The sequence below is a fragment of the Poecilia reticulata genome, chromosome 14 (genome assembly GCF_904066995.2).
Source record: "Poecilia reticulata chromosome 14, P_reticulata-male-v2, whole genome shotgun sequence".
NCBI classification, from domain to species: Eukaryota; Metazoa; Chordata; class Actinopteri; order Cyprinodontiformes; family Poeciliidae; genus Poecilia; species Poecilia reticulata.
Window position 1 is genome coordinate 11,930,034 of NC_088843.1, and position 16,321 is coordinate 11,946,354.

The 16,321-nt window shown below is 42.1% G+C and overlaps 1 protein-coding gene across 3 annotated transcripts in view; it reads right to left on the reverse strand.

Annotated features, from left to right (window-relative positions):
- LOC103475741 (cell adhesion molecule DSCAML1-like) overlaps positions 1–16,321 on the reverse strand; it is a 70,887-nt gene that overhangs the window by 7,223 nt on the left and 47,343 nt on the right. For 2 of the 3 annotated variants that reach the window (XM_081615694.1, XM_008427583.3), the window contains 12 exons: positions 15,113–15,353; positions 14,418–14,564; positions 13,334–13,489; positions 10,036–10,175; positions 7,594–7,747; positions 6,995–7,112; positions 6,710–6,873; positions 6,525–6,623; positions 6,088–6,276; positions 4,823–5,110; positions 4,567–4,722; positions 4,425–4,455 (listed from right to left, as the gene is read on the reverse strand). In XM_081615694.1, the coding sequence (XP_081471820.1) occupies positions 4,425–4,455; positions 4,567–4,722; positions 4,823–5,110; positions 6,088–6,276; positions 6,525–6,623; positions 6,710–6,873; positions 6,995–7,112; positions 7,594–7,747; positions 10,036–10,175; positions 13,334–13,489; positions 14,418–14,564; positions 15,113–15,353 (1,883 nt within the window). Of the gene's footprint in view, positions 1–4,424; positions 4,456–4,566; positions 4,723–4,822; positions 5,111–6,087; positions 6,277–6,524; positions 6,624–6,709; positions 6,874–6,994; positions 7,113–7,593; positions 7,748–10,035; positions 10,176–13,333; positions 13,490–14,378; positions 14,565–15,112; positions 15,354–16,321 lie in introns of all 3 variants that reach the window. The other variant, XM_008427582.3, reaches the window with a different exon arrangement.

Genomic DNA, 16,321 nt, shown 5'->3' on the forward strand with positions numbered 1-16,321 from the left:
GATGCCATTCTTGGGCCACTTAAATTCACTCTGTAATTTTATGGAATCTGAGATTGTACTGTTAACATCCATAGCTTCCGTTTTTTCAATATTTATTTTGTAGCCCGAGTAGAATCCATATTGAGCAATTAGCTCTTTTAGGTGGGGGATTGATGATTTAGGGTCGGACAAGTACAGTAATACATCATCGGCATATAATGAGATTTTGTGTACTTCCTTGTTAATTTCTATTCCTTTAATATAAGCATCATCTCTAATGATTTGAGCCAACGGTTCAATACTAATGGCGAACAGTAGGGGTGAGAGTGAGCACCCCTGTCTGCACCCCCGCTCTAGTGGGAATCTATCAGACCTAAAGCCGTTAACTTTAACTGCTGCCTGTGGAGAGGAGTAAAGTGTTTGCACCCAGTCAACAAAATGTGGGCCAAATCCAAAATGTTTCAGAGTATGAATTAGATATTTCCAGGACACTCTGTCAAATGCCTTTTGGGCATCTAAGGATATGATTGCTGATTCAATCTTTCTTTCTTTTGGATGCTTATTAGGTTTAGTAAACGCCTTAAATTATCAGCATAGTACCTGCCTGCGATAAATCCTGTCTGATCAGGGTGAATGATTTGGGTGATGAATTTGTTAAGTCGTCTTGCTAGAATTGCTGTAAGTATGCGTAGATCTGTATTCAGTAGTGATATGGGTCTATAGGACTGGCAGTCTGTAGGATCCTTGCCCTCTTTGTGGATTACTACTATTGTGGCTTCTGTCCAAGATGGTGCCATAGTTTTGGATTTTAAAGCATGATGATATGCTTTTAATAGCAAAGGAGTCAGAAGGTCTATAAAGCTTTTGTAAAAGTCATTAGCAAAGCCGTCTGGGCCTGGACTTTTGTTGTTCTTAAGCGATTTAATTGTCTGCTTGATCTCCCATTCCTCAATCGGTTGATCTAATTTCAAAGTCGCCTCATCCGTTAATTGGTTCAATTTTATGTTATTTAAAAAATCAGTAAGCTCTTGGTCATTATTACAGGTATCAGTGTTTGTATATAATAATTTGTAAAATTTTGCAAAAGTCTCTGCTATTTTGTCAGGTTTTGTCTCAACAGTATCTTGAGATTTTATTTTGTGAACCATATTGGAGGACTGTTGTTTTCTCAGTCTAAATGCCAGTAGCCGACTAGCCTTCTGACCATATTCAAAATATTTTTGGTTAGTGAACCTCAAATTGCCCTCTACTTTATCTGACAAAAGACTATTTAGTTGTCTGCGGGTTACATTTAATTCTTTCATGATTTTAACTGAAGCGTGTCTTTTATGTTTAAACTCCAGATCTTTGATTTTGTCCTCTAGATCTTTTTGTTTAGCATTCTTCTGTTTTTTCCTTGCGGATGAGAAAGAAATTATGCGGCCCCGAAGGAATGCTTTGGCACAGTCCCATATTATCAGAGGTGATGTTTCTGCAGATATATTAGTTTCTAAATACGCCTTGAGCTCTTCTGTAATAAATGCAATGAATACATTGTCGTTAAGCAGAGACGTGTTAAGCCTCCATTGTTTAGATGTTGGCCTGTGTCCTATGTCCCATTTTAATAAGATAGGTGCATGGTCAGAGATAGTAATAGGTAATATTTCTATATCTACTATTCTATGCAGCTCTGACTTTGAGGTAAAAAAATAGTCAATCCTAGAGTAGGATGCATGTCTGCTTGAGTAGAAAGTGAAGTCTTTAGTTCTGGGAAACCTGCTTCTCCATACGTCTACAATTCCTGTCTCTATAATCTGATATTTAAGCATCCTACTCATTCTAGAGAGTGGGTTTTTAGGAGTGGGTAATCTGTCCAGTATTTGTGACAGAATACAGTTGAAGTCCCCACCCAGTAATAGCAGCCCGGCACTATGCTGTAATATTACCTTAAAAAGTGATTTTATAAATTCAGGTGCATCTGTATTGGGTGCATACACATTTACAAGCGATACTTCTATGCCATCAATTGTACCATTAACTAATATATATCTTCCCTCTGTATCTCTATGCAGCAGCGTTTGCGTGAAATTAACCCCCCGATGCACAAGTATGACAACACCCTTTGTTTTCCCTGATGGGTGGGATGAGTAGAAAGCCTTATCTGCCCAAGATTTTTTTAATTTTTCGTGCTCTGTGTCAGACAGATGGGTTTCTTGCAAAAAAGCTATGTGACAGTTAATTTGTTTTAATTGATTCAATATTTTCTTTCTTTTGATTGGATTGTGGAGCCCATTTACATTATAAGTTACAATTTTAAGTGGGTCACCCATTATCTCTATAAGATCTAAGTTTTGATCTCTCAGAAAATATCATAAATGACCACACACCCTTTATGCATAACACTGTCTTATTTGTGTGGGGTCTAAGGAATATAGGTATACAATGTACACAGGACCACACAGAGAAGGATAAAGCAAAATTTTGACAACTGTAACCGGCATTTCTAGACTCTAAAAAAGGAGTGTAAACAAGTAATGATGCCAAAAGATAACAGACAGAAAATAAACTTGCAGAAAAAAATTGCGCAGGGTCCCCGGGGAACAGAGGGTCCAGAACAAGAAAAACACAGAACGGGTAAATACTATGTTTAAGTACTTGGGACATAGTCCCCAGCAGCTAGAAGTAAGCCGCTAAAGTGCACAGCCAAGGTAGAATGTGAGTGTGCAGCAGGTGCGCTTAGATATGTACAAGGTGGGAAATACACAAAAGTCACAATGGAAAAAAAACAACAATACAGCTACGTAAGCTATACACATAGTTCACAAGCTCCTGCAACCTTAGAAAAGGAATCAAAAATAAAACAGCGAATTTGCTCGTTTCGTTAAGATCTATAGATGTATCTTCATAAAACTTATGAAGAGAGCTGTATGAAAATTAGCCATAACAATGAACATATTTTCGAATATTATTGTCTCTACGGGCTCACGGTACCTTTATTCGGCTGTCTCTGTCGGAGAAATGTTGCTCCGGACATATTCCATGGCTGTTTTGGGGTCCAGGAACTCCTTTTCTACATTATGATATGCGATTCGGAGTCGGGCCGGGTAGAGCAGGCCGTAGCGGACCTCCTTGATACCCCGCAGCGCCTTCCGCACCTCCGTGAAAGCGGCTCTTGCTTTGGCTACGCTGGCCGTGTAGTCGGGGAAGAAGGCGACGCGGTGCCCGTTGTAGGAAAGCGGAGCTCCGTCTCGGGCTCTTCTCAGGATCTCCGCCGCGTCCCCGTCATTATGTAATTTAGCGATGATGACTCTTGGTGACTCACGGTCCCTCGGTCTTTTGCCGGTAACTGTGCGGTGTGAACGGTCCACCTTTATATCTCGATCCAATTGCAGAACTTCTTTGATAATTTTAGCCACAGCTTGTGGGGAGCTGGATCCCGGGAGCTCTTCAATGCCCGCAATGCGGATATTGGACCTTCTCATTCTTCCCTCCAGATCTTCACATTTATCTTTGAGCGTTGACATTTCTTTCTGTAAGCTTGTGACAGCAGACTGTAGTGAAGTGACTTCGTCTGACCACGTTGATAGGCCACCTTTTAAGTCCAAGACGTCCGCCTTTACAATATCCACTTCAGCTTGTATGGACTTTGAGCTGTTAGCAATTTCAGAGCGGACCGCTTGCAGTTCGGATCTTATAACTTGAAACTCTTCCGCCAGTGCGCCTTTAAGCTCGTCTCTTATCACTTTAGCGATTTCTCCTCTCAGTGACGATAAATGTCTGCTTTCATTTCTTTGCTCATGTTTGGACCTTCAGACCCAGTGGTTATCGGTGGGTCCGCGTCGCCTGTTGTCCGCTGCCTCGTGGTCCTAGCAGGCCTTACAGCATTAGCATCGCTTCCGTATCTATACTTTTGCAATTTTTCGGCCATTCAGGATGATTTTGTTCGGGTTGTCCGACTATTTGTAATCCTTAGGTTTTCGCTCAAGTTTTTTGACTTATATTAATGTGTTTAATGCTGTTTTTTATGTAATTTTTACGGATATTGCAGGAGCTCTGAAAAGTACGTCCTACGCCATATCTTGCTCACCAGCGCCCCCCAATAAGTTCCTTTTTAAACAGTTTTTTTTAAAGTTATATATATTTTTCTATGGCTTTCTTTCAACGTTTTGCTTCATTATAGTTCTTCCATTCTTCTGCAGAGTTAATATTGATATTCACTACGTTTGTTCACAAAGTTTTAGAACAGAAACTTTTCTCAGGCCTCCACAGAACATATACTAACAATTTAATTTACTAATCTGAAGGATATTGATTGCGCTGGAAGTGATGTAGGTGCGTCACAGTTCTCCACAATCATCATGCACGTCTACCGTTGATTTTGTGGTCGTCACATTTTGTTCATAACTATAGAATATTTTAACAATACATTGTGCCGTCTCTGCGTTGTTATAAAAAATAAGTCTCACCTGATCAGCATCTCAGCTAGGCTCTTAGCATCTGTAATGAGAGTGACTTAATTAGCTTACTGTTAGCCTTGACTATAATCTACGCATCTTAGCGCAGTGCTACGATAATCTATTCAACGGATTTATCTCTTCTGTCTCTTACCCCTGAGCCGTTTAAGCCTCTTCTCTTTGCGTTTCTTACGGATGATGAAGAGCAGAGCCACGCCCAGAGTGACCAGGATGACGGGAGAGCCGATGGAGAACAGCTTTTTCACGTCGTCCCCCTCCCCGCGGGCAGATTTAATGGGGGGGATCGTACCTGAGGAGAGATAGGAGAAACAGCACCAGGGTAGATGAAATTCAGAAACAGGAAGGAGAAAAGGAAAACAAAGGAGAAAAAAAAAAGAAAAACCACTCACTGCCGTCATAGTCGGTGGTAGCAAACTGGGAGGTCTGGTTTCCGCAGCCGGCGCTGTTGCAGGCCTTCATTTTGAGCTCGTACCATGTGGCCTCGCGCAGCTCGCTGAGGAACAGCTGATTGGTGGAGTTGGCCTTCAGGCTCTGCCAGGCCCAGGTGCCTTTGGGCCTAAAGTCCAGCATCAGGTCAGTGATGGGGCAGCCGCCACTGGTCCAGCCCTGCAGGTTGAGTCCCGCGTGGGTGGAGTTGATGTGGGTGAGCAGCGGCTGGTCCTTGTTGAACACCGGCTCTGGAGGGAGAAGATGACACCAGAAAGCAGCAGATGAAAAACAGGCTGAGGCTTGGTAAGCATATGCTGTGAACAAAGGCTGGTGGCAAGGTCACATCCACTCAGCATTAGCATGAATTTTATATCATAATTTATTGTAGATTTTCACAAATCTATAAAAACAGGCTTATATATATGCATACAGACCCAGGAATATCTGGATAAATGTCTTTCAGCAAGTTGCAAGTTTTGTAGCCATCAACACTTCTGGCTTAATTCTGCATATCTGTCATCTCTTAGCAGTAATTTACAGAGGCTGGTTTTTGCGTGGCTTTCGTGAACAATCAACATGTTTTCAACAAAATTAAGGTAGAGGCCGTTACTGAACCTTAACTTTTCTCAGTTGTGTCAGCTTTGCTGTGGATTTAAGAAGAAGCCGAAAGAGTTGGAGTTATTCCTCCGTCCTCAGGATTTGTCCACTTTTTAGCAAAACACCATAAATGGCAACAAAACAAAACACCCAGAAGGATTATACTCCACCACCATGCATGTATAAGTGCTTGTAGACTCAAATTGACTCCTCTAAAGATGCTCTCTTTACTTAGACTGTAAAATGTTTCTGATGATTTTTCTTTTATTTCAGGGAGATGGTTGGCGTCTACTTTCAGATCTTGGAAAAATTGTGATCTTGGAATTAGCAGTTGTTTAAAAATGTTAGTATTAGTCAATAATAATAGTGTTATTATTGACTCAACAGTTTTCGTACTGACAAATTGTCCTAAAAAATTTTTTTAACATCCCAAATTAGAACTTTACAGTCATGTTCACTAAATTAGCATGCAAGTCTCGTCGTCTGTCAGATTAAAAGTACCTTTGAAAACAAGATACTTTTCAGTAAACCCACATTTGTGTTTTGAAAAAAATATTTTTTTGATAGTTGTAATTATTCATCATCAATTTGCTGCTTGAGACTTAATTTGTCAAACTGCTCCTCTCACCTCTCCCGTGCGTCTTGGCCTCGATGATCTCACTGATGCGGCCCGAGCCGACGCTGTTCTTGGCTGCCAGCTTGACTTTGTACCACGTTCCGCAGCGCAGATTGTCCAGCCTGAAGGAGCGCTCGCTGGAGCTGATGAACACATCCCTCCACTCCTCTGTGTTGTCCACAGAATACTGCAGCACAAATCCTGCAGGCGCACAGCACAGTTTTTCTCAATGAAGCCAATGATCGAGCTGAAGTTGCAATGTTTGGACACCAGGAGGCGACAGCGAGCTTGGAATCGATGCAGTCAGTACAGGATTCACTAAAAGCACTGGTTTTCAAATGTAACTCACTTCAAGAGTGTGAAACTGGCAGAAAAAAAAAATTATCTCAGGAGCGTTTGTTTTAAGAGTAACTGTAAAGAATGAACAAGCGGACCAGTAGGGGGAGTACCTCTGATGGAGCTTCCTCCATTGTCCCCTGGAATCCAAGCCAGGGTGATGGAGGAGGTGGAGGTGGTGGAGACGGTCAGACGAGGCTGGTCAGGAGGAACTGCAAACAGAAACACACAGAGTCAGCGTTCAGACTCCACGGAGCCACCTTCAGCTAGCAAGTCAAAGAAAAACGCTTCTTCTCACCTTGCACCACCAGATTCACAATGATGGTGTCAAAGCCCAGGGTGTTTGTCGCCGTGCAGGTGTAGTACCCAGAATCCTCGGCTTTGACCAAACGCAGCACCAGCGTGCCGTTGGACAAGATCTGCCGCTGACCGTCGGCCGTCACTGGGACGGCAGAGTCCTCGCTGATGAAAGGAGGGGAACGGTCAAACGGAGTTATTATTTTTAGTTTCCCTCCTGAAGCGGCATCTGCGTCAATCCGAGTGAGTCATGACTCAGACGCGAGCTGTGTTTGAGGGGTCTGACCTGTCTTTGGTCCATTTAATGGTGGGGGCGGGCTCGCCGACCGAGCTGCAGGGCAGACGGACTTCCTTCATCCAGGGCGTGGTCACTGTGCCCCCGAAGGAGAGGATTTTCGCTGGGACTGTAGAGAGACAGACGAGAAGCACTTCAGCCTTTGACTTGGACTGCAAAGTCCGTCTGTGTGTGCCGTTTCCCGGTCTGAACCGCCTGGAGGGAAAGGCCTTCACTTGAAGCAGAAGGAATAAAAAAACGATGCAGCGGAGGGTTTCAGTGCCGCCCCCACTCCTCAGGCCACTTGGTTCAGTCTATTTTTTCTCCATAGATCCTCCCTTCGATTGATCCCTGCCTACTTTCTCTCTCCCCGGGGGTCATTTTACTAGATAGCCCCTGTTCATCACCACATAATTAACAACAGCATTCCTTGCAACGTGCCCACGACTCAATCAATACCGCAGCTGTCAATCAATAGCCAGGAAAAGTAGATGGGAGAGGAGACGGCGGAGGGATGAAAGTGACTGGTGTGCAGGAGATCTCCCTCGTAACCTTTACACAGCCTCTCTTTACACGTCTCCTCCGCCGCGGGACTCGCCCGAAGGACCCACCTTTCCCAGCAGGCTCCACCGTGACCTTTGAGCTGATGTTGCCGCGGCCGGCGGTCGTCACGGCTGCGGCCCAGATGTGGTACTGTTTGCCGCGGCTGAGGTGCGTGATACGGTAAAAGAGCATCTCAGGGTTGGCCTCGTACTCGCTGGGCGCCTGGGAACGAGAGCACGCCATGTCATGTTAGCAGGCCCTCGCAGCGCCGCAAAAGGACAGGCTCAGTGAAACAAACACCCGACAAACTGCAAGTCAGAATTTAGGTTTGGTTTGACGCGTGTTACGAGACCATATGGGAAAATGAAAACATTATTTTTTTCTAGTTTTTTAAAGGTATAAAAGCTAAGAAATCTCTGCCACTGTCAGCAAACACCATGCAGTTTGATTCAACTTGTTTATATTTAAATCCACGTTATGAGTTTATGCTTTAATAAATAAACATCCTTTGTCATACACTGCTTGTATTCCTTCATGGTAAGTGTTTGTTACTTTAACTATTAAACTAAAACAGAGCAAATTTGCATGTTTTATCTGAAAAAAAAAAAAAAAAGAATTGGTGAAATCAGAAGTCAGAGTCGATCGTTTAGGCCTCAGAGAAAACCACAAATCGGTATCGGCATGTCGGTGTTTGCTTTATCACAAGGTGAGAATTCAAAAGTCAGTCAACTTTATTTAGAACTACAGCCCAGATATTAGATAGGATCTGCCATCTAGAAAACTGTGCTCTACAAAAGACATAACAGAAGAATACATGTCGCTGTACTGAGTTTACCGACTGAGATGCAGCCATTTCTGTGCATGTTTGGATTCTCTGAATGCTGCAGACAGAAAACCGTTCAGGGCTGTTTGATGATGGATTGCAATTCGATTGATCGCTTCATTATGTCATAATTCTGCAATGAGTGAATCACGTGTCTTTGTTAATCCGTTTTGTTAATTGTTGAGTCAGGAAACACTCGGCATAGCACAGTTCTGTTAGTAATAGAATATGTTGGGAGAAATATAACCCTCATGAAAAAAAAAATCTCAAATTCAATACTTTTTCAAAGTACATAGTATTTTTGAATATAATTGCTCCCTGATATTAATGTAAAAGCTTTGTTTTAACTGTTTTTTTTACTTTCCTGTCTACTACACAAGCTGGAAGAAATAAGAAACACAACAATAAGAGACATTATCAGACCGCTTCTTCATTATTTGTTATATGGTCAAAATCATTTTTCTGACAGAATTAGAAATATAGATTTTCTTTTTTGTACAAAATTCACTCATGTTTTCATTAAAAAGGTAGAAATAGATTATAAATAGACACACAAGAGTATTTGAAAGAACAGTTCAAGTCTTCAGCACTAAAATATTACTGTTTAATCTACCATTAGACTCACTAAGAAACATTTAAAAAGGTGAACATTTACTTATATTCACACACACAAAAAAAAACCTGTAACAGCTTGTCCAAAAAAAAAACAACCTCGTATCTCTTTCTGTTTTTATTTCTTTGACTGGTTTATCTCTCAGCGTTAATCTTCATTTCCTTCACCGCTTGCCTTTCCTTTTCTCTCCTCTGTCCCTCACTGTGTTACTTGGTGAAGAGGAGAGGATGGATGGACAGAAAGGGGGGAGATATATGTGTGTGTGCGTGCGCGGGTGTGTGTGTGTGTGCAGGGGGGTTCGAACATTCCTCCAGCGATGCGGTGGTGTTGTGGTGATCCAGGGAGTGATACAAGGAGATAATGAAAAGACGGACAAAAGCACTCTCATCTCGATGTGACTGATACCCTCCTCTACTCCTCCCTTCCACCCTGCCTGTCCTCCCTCCATCCCTCTCTTTTTTCCCCTATTTCCCTGTGGTGTCTCCCTACCTCTATCAGTGTGCCTCTTTTTCCCTCTCAGCCTCCTCTTCCCCCCTCCTCCTGCCTTTCCTTCCCTCCCTTTCCTGCCCATGCTCATTTACATGGCACTCATGCACAAGGAGGGAGGAATATTTGCGAATAATAAGAAAGTGAGATCCATTCCTTATATCAGACTTCGCTGCGTGCTTTGCTGTTTATGTGCACATAATCTAGCCAAAATTGAAAACGCTCCACAATACGTGTATAAATAGAAAATGCTAAAATGTGATGTGTGTGTGTATGTGTGTGTGTGTGTTTCTGATGCGGCAGTCTGCATGTGTGAGCTTGTTCTCAGCCTCATTTGCATATCTACGTCTCATCACGTTGCCAAGACAACCTCATCTGTTCATCTGGGAGGGCAGGAAATAAAGCAATGGTGCAAACACAGTGAAAGACAGACATGCGCAAAGATACACACACGCACGCACACACACCCAAAGGTTCAATTAATTATAGTGGTGACAAATGAATCATTTCCTTTGGCTGATTTTATCAACTCGCTTTTACAAGCAACGGAAGCATTTTTTTATTGACCCCCATAGAGGAAGGACTCACCGGCTGCCCAGACCCTGGACTGGAGCAGTAAATGGTGTACTTGCGGATCACACCATTTGGTTTGAGTGGCGGTAACCAGGACACGACCACGCTGCTTGGAGAGGAAGGAACTGCCTTGATGCCGGCTGGTGGACCGGGAACTGCAGAAAACACACACACACAAAAAAAAAACCAACAAAAAAAAACAGAGAGCAGCATTAGCATACGCAGGAATGCATATGCATATGTGCGCATGAGTATGCATGCTCAGAGGTTCCTGAGGGTTTATGTGGCCAGAAGCAGCATTTGACTTGGAGGCTACCAGAGGATCAAAGACGTCACTTATGATTTGACGATCTTGATCAACGTTGCTTTGTGCATTAAGCTGTGTTTAGTTCACTGGTGAAGATACCATGATACCTAAACCTAAATAAATAAGTAAATAAAGAGCACATATGCAGTCATTTCTCTAACTCACTCATTTGGTTCAGCCATAGTGTCCACAGTGCTAGTCAGGAAAAGATACAGTATTATGCATGTACTCTAGTCTATATATATGTATATATAAGCATGTGTGGAAATACGGAAAAGGCTTAGGGCCACTGGAAAAAAAAAAGTAAAATGAAAAAACTTTGTATGCATTTATATTTTTGACCATTTTTTAGCTCCATACTTTTTGTTTTACCAGGACATATTAGTAAAGTGTATATTTCTCCAAATAATGTTGTCACATCGCGTCCATTTAATTACAAACTCACAAAATGTACATATGCACTATGAAAAGGATTTTACAAGGTTAATACATATTAACTACTAAAATAATAAACATAATAAAAATAAACAACGTGGTTGTAATCAGCCACATTGGTTTGTAAATCTAAAATTCAAGGATGGGTAAAAACTTCTACTAATCATTTCTACCATTTGTTCTGGTAGCAAATGTAACTTATGATTAGAATTTTACTGACATGGTTCGGTCAAGCGTTGTTCTCATTTGTTGTCCAATAGAAAACGCATATATGTTTATTTGAGTTGTGCTCTGAATAAATACATCAACTTAGTAAAAATGAATATCACTCAAATTGTATTTGTTTTGCACCTTTCAGCAACAAGGCATTTAAAGTGGTTTAAATCATAAAAAACACAAAAGTACAAAGTCATAGAACACACATTACATTTTCTACATCAGATTATTGATTAATGTTTCATGATTAGGTTTCAAAAGCAACTCTAAACAGGTGAGTTTCAGTCTAGATTTAAAGGAACTCTGTGTTTCAGCTGTTATGCAGTGACTTGAAGTTTGTTCCAGATTTGTGGTGCATATCAAGTTATCAAGTTGCTGCTAAGCCTGTAGCTGCAATCATTTACTAATGAATATAACTTGTTGTCAGGGAAAAACTTTACATGCCACCTTGAAAATAGTTTTGTGCAATTGGATATTTATAAATAGTTTCTTCTTTTTACTGTTTTTTTAAACACCTGAGGACACATTACATTAGCAAAAGTGTCTTTTTGCTTCTAATCATACACTATCTATAAAATAAAATCTGTTACAAGAAAAGTGCAAGAAAGAACTGTCTAGATATGACACTGTGGAAACACTGATTGAATCTCAACACTTGCATTACATCACTAACAATTAAAATAGGCTCTTCTGAAGTCCTCCTGTGGCCTGGAGGGCCTCCACACAGCAGCACGCTTTGCTTATTATCCAGGCCTGCCCTGTGTGTGATCGCTCGCTGGGATGGCTGTTAAAGTGAGCAGGCTTGTTTGCGGATTGGTCGTCTTATCCCACACTAAGCAGCTCTGGGAGGACTTGGAAGGACTCGGTTTGGGTGGACGGCGGTGACATATGTTCTTTCAGACGCTGGTCAGCAGTTCTGACTCTGTGACACCCAGAGTTCTCTTAACTCTCGCGCTCACAAACAGATTAGACGTTAGTGTCTGATCCGCCGCTAGCCACTTCAGCTTGACACTGGACGCTGCTTAATGCTGATTACAAGATAATGATTCAAGAAGGCGCTTAGGGAAGGAGTCGCACTTTACAAAAACGCATCCGGACATTGAAATGCTTTAGAAAGGAGAACAAAAGAAGCTGCTTTTCACATTGATCGTACAGTATATGGCGCTACCAATCAAGCCTATTCAATATGCTCCATAAATATAACTCAAGCCTGACAGTGGGCCTCATCTGGGGTTTATAGAAGGAGACCCAGCCCCATAAATCCATCCCCCAGTTCTTCTTTTTATCCTCCAAGAGGCCCCCCGATCTGGCCATTCACCCAACTTATACCCCTTTGACTCCTCAACCCCACACATGACATCAGTCAGCATGAAAACAACATTAACTCAAAGTGTTGATGCAGCGGGGGAGCGCTCAGAGGAGGGAGGCGGGGATGAAGTCCAGAGGAGAATGGTAGCCGTGTCTCCAACTGGACTGATCACAGAGCAGCCAGCGATCGTTATCGTAACTGGACCGCCATGTCAAAGTAGGAGTGGCAGATACAGAGAAAGAGAGAGAGAGAGAGAGAGAGAGAGAGAGAGAGAGAGAGAGAGAGAGAGTGAGAGGGGAAAGATAAGTCCCATCTGGTGCCCAAAATCTGCCCCAGACTCCAGACAGACGGGCGGACTGTCTGCTACGCACGGCTAGCACAACCAAAATGATGATGAAGATGAGAGGCGCAGCGGTGCTGCATTAACAGCCCCATTATGGATGCAGTATGCGCTGGTGTGTCAATCAGGGGAGGATGTGTCACAGCCCAAACAAATGCACATTACAAAGGACTCTTTATTTCATCTCTTCAGAAAGAGAAAGTCTTCATCTCTATTTATCTCTGATGCTTTTTTTTTTTTTTGCTCAGCCAAGATGACCGAGTGATCAGTTTTCTATCTTTGCATCTTCAATCCACTGTGCTCCTCCTCCTTCTTTATAAACAGACATGGATCTGGCTGTAATCCCGCCTCCAATGGTGTAAGCACAAAATTAATTCTCTCTAATCCATGCAGAGTTAATCCTTGCGCCTGTGGCAGGAGCGGATGCAGGCCGGGGCTGATGGCTGACTCCTGGATGCTGGATGCTCCTCCTGCTCCTTCTCCACCCCCCTCGTTCCCACCGCCAGCCCTCCCCTCAGCCTGAAGCCGTGGACCCAAAGCCTCTTAATTCTCATTAGCACCGCTAATGGAGCTTCCCAACACAAATGGGCTTTTGTCATAGGCTAGATACAACACAGCTCGCTTTTTTGTTATCTGCCTCCTATTCAACGCGTCTCTTGACTTAAGCACAGTGTTTAGACAAATAAATTAGAAACTGCACACTCACGGTCCTCGCGCGTTTGGATGTACAGGACGTTGCTGCGGACTCCGTCGCCGGCCTGCGTGTAGGCCAGAACCTGAACGCTGTAGTTGGTGAACTTCTCCAGTCCTCGCAGCTCCACCTGTTCGCGTGTGGTGGTGATGTTCTGCATCTCTCCCCATTCTGAGGCAAAAAAAAGAGTGGAAAAACGTGCGTGTTCGTCACCTGCAGCTATTTTTTTATTTTATTTTTTAGCAGAAATTCTTATCAGGACGGTAATTAATGCAGAATTGCTCTAAGCAAGCTAGGATGGTGATAAACAATTAACATTCAACTTCCTTGCAAAAACATATTTTCAGGGGAAAAAAAAAAAAAAAAAATATATATATATATATATATATATATATATATATATATATATATATATATATATATATATATATATATACTACATATATCAATATTTATATAAATAAAGATAAATATACATATTTATGCATATATTTATTTTGTACAAACATGTGCAGTGCCTTGCAAGAGCATTTGAACTCGGGCTGCATGGTATTACAAGATCATGAGTCAGCGATGGTATTGATAAGGATTGCGTTGCCAATAGCAATTGAAAATCCACATGTTTTCTTTCTTGTTCAGCATTTTTCCTTGCAGCAATGAGACTTGAATGGCTCATTGTGCAGAGTTTAGATGGCATTCATTCCTATGGATTTGTGGGCTGTCCCAGTGTTCAACGACATGCATGTCAGGTTAACTGGCCTCTCTAAACTGCCCTTTGCTTTGAGTGTGTGTGCTTCGCTCTCTGTCCTGTGGCGTTTTTTCCCTCACTGTTTTGGTCTATTATATAAAATCCCAAGAAAATAAATTGAGGCTTAAAGAAAATGTGAAAAAAGCTAAACCCGTTCTCGTTTGCAAGACACTGCATAGAAACACATGCAACGAAACAAAAGATGCTCCGTGAGGAAGGTAAACAAACACAAGCTCACAGCACTGACACAGAGGCACGCGACTATGAGGATGAATTTTTGGTGAATTTTAGAATGAGATAGGTGATAATTACTCTGCATCGGCCACTGGGCCCGGCCCCCACAGCACCCACCTCCGTCGGGGAAGAGGGACCAAAACACGACCCGGTAGCCTTTCAGAACGCCGTGCAGCGTCATGCGCGGCGGCTCCGACCACGTGATCACCGCCTCGTCCGACGTCACCGAGATTGCTCTCACGTTCTGTGGGGGCTCGCTCGGCACTGTAAAAGCAAAAAATAAAAAATAAAAACAGAGTTCAGCTTGACATAAAATAAAATTCTGGGTTTGTTTCAGAAGTTCAAACTGTGTGCTCACAAAGATCTGGCAGATGAAACCCTGAGAAGATCTCCAACCACAGACATTGTTAAAACAAATCAGTCTAATATGTTCAAATTGACCTAAATTTAATGGTTGCTAATTTGCAGCTTTTAGAGAGAACAAGAACTGGGGGTTGATGGAAGGCAGAAAGGGCATTAAGAGAGCAACGTTAATCATGAAATGGTTAAACCCAAGATGCTGAAACGCAGATGAGTGGCGATATGGAGAATAAAATCTTAAGTAAGAAACCATTCACACATCTTCAATCTAGCTGATGGCTGCAGGCCTCACACTTAGAGACAGTAACTGCCACTCAGGGTGTCTGCCATTACTTTTCAATCAGACAGTCGGAGTAAGCGAAGAACTATTTTAAATGAGACGCTTAAAGAGGAAAGCTTATTTCATTCTCTCCTCCTCCCTCCGTCCTCATTTTACCACCAAACGGTCGTACCGTCTTCCAGTGTGGTGGCGTTGATCTCGGTGCTGGACGGTCCAGTTCCAGCTCTGTTGAAAGCCTGGACGACCACACCGTACTGAGCGAACTTCTTCAGGTTGTCCAAGGTGTACACCTCGCTGTCCCCCGTCGCTTTCATCTCCACGATGCTGTACTGGCCGTTGCTGCCAGGCCCGTTCTCTCTGTAGCCGATCTGATAGCCTCGGATAACCCCGTTCTGCAGTTCCTTCTTGGGGGCCTGGATGTTTCGGAGGAAAGAAGGTGATTGTTTTGGAGAAGAAAGAGTACGGGAACATTCGTACTCTGAGTTATGCTTAATTTGGGTTTGGTTTTCTTTTTCCTAAGTCTACTCTTCGAGCATTTCAGCCTACTGTGCACCGTTTATCAAGCATTTGCCAGATTATACATTCAGATCTACGAGCAATGAAGTGTGAATTCACTTCAAACACATGATCCATTGAATCATAAAAACGTTGTTTGGGTAGAAAGAGCAACTTCCTCAAACACTTCAGGAAAAGTCTGCTGATCCAGCATGAAGGATCTCTGTTTTACAACAAAAAAGAAAAATGTATTTATTTTTTATCCCAGATCTGAAATGCATTAAACACTTGGCCATTTCTAGAAAGGTAGGTGGATAAACGGCCAATAAATTATGATCAATTGCCAATAAATTATGACCACAGTCTCCATCAGCGATAGTCCAGAATTTCCCTGGCATTAGATGTCAACAGTGTCAACAATGACTCTTCAAAATTTCATACATTTTCAGAGTAAGGCTATTTTTGCAGATCAAAAAAATGTGTTTTTTAAGCATACGATTAAAACACATAAAAACTAAATGAGAGTATTTATCACAGCAAAAAAATCTGAGCAATGGCTTTACTGTTAACTTAATAAAACATGTATGTTTGAGGTTTAAATCCGTAATTACATCGGTGGAGTAAAACAAATCTGCCTCAATATGTACCTGTGCTCAGTGTCTCTTAAGGAATAAATTCCCAGAAAACAGGGAAACATGTAAAATTCTGCAAAATATTATAATTATCTTCAACACATTTAGTTAAAACATGTCGCTCTGACTAAATGAATAAAACGATAAGTTTTAAGATTTCTTTTTCCAGAAGTTTTGCAGTTTTCAGGGGGGAAAGTCGGTTCTTGGAAACTGCAAAGTTTGTCTAAAAATTATTCACAGACTAAAAAACAAAT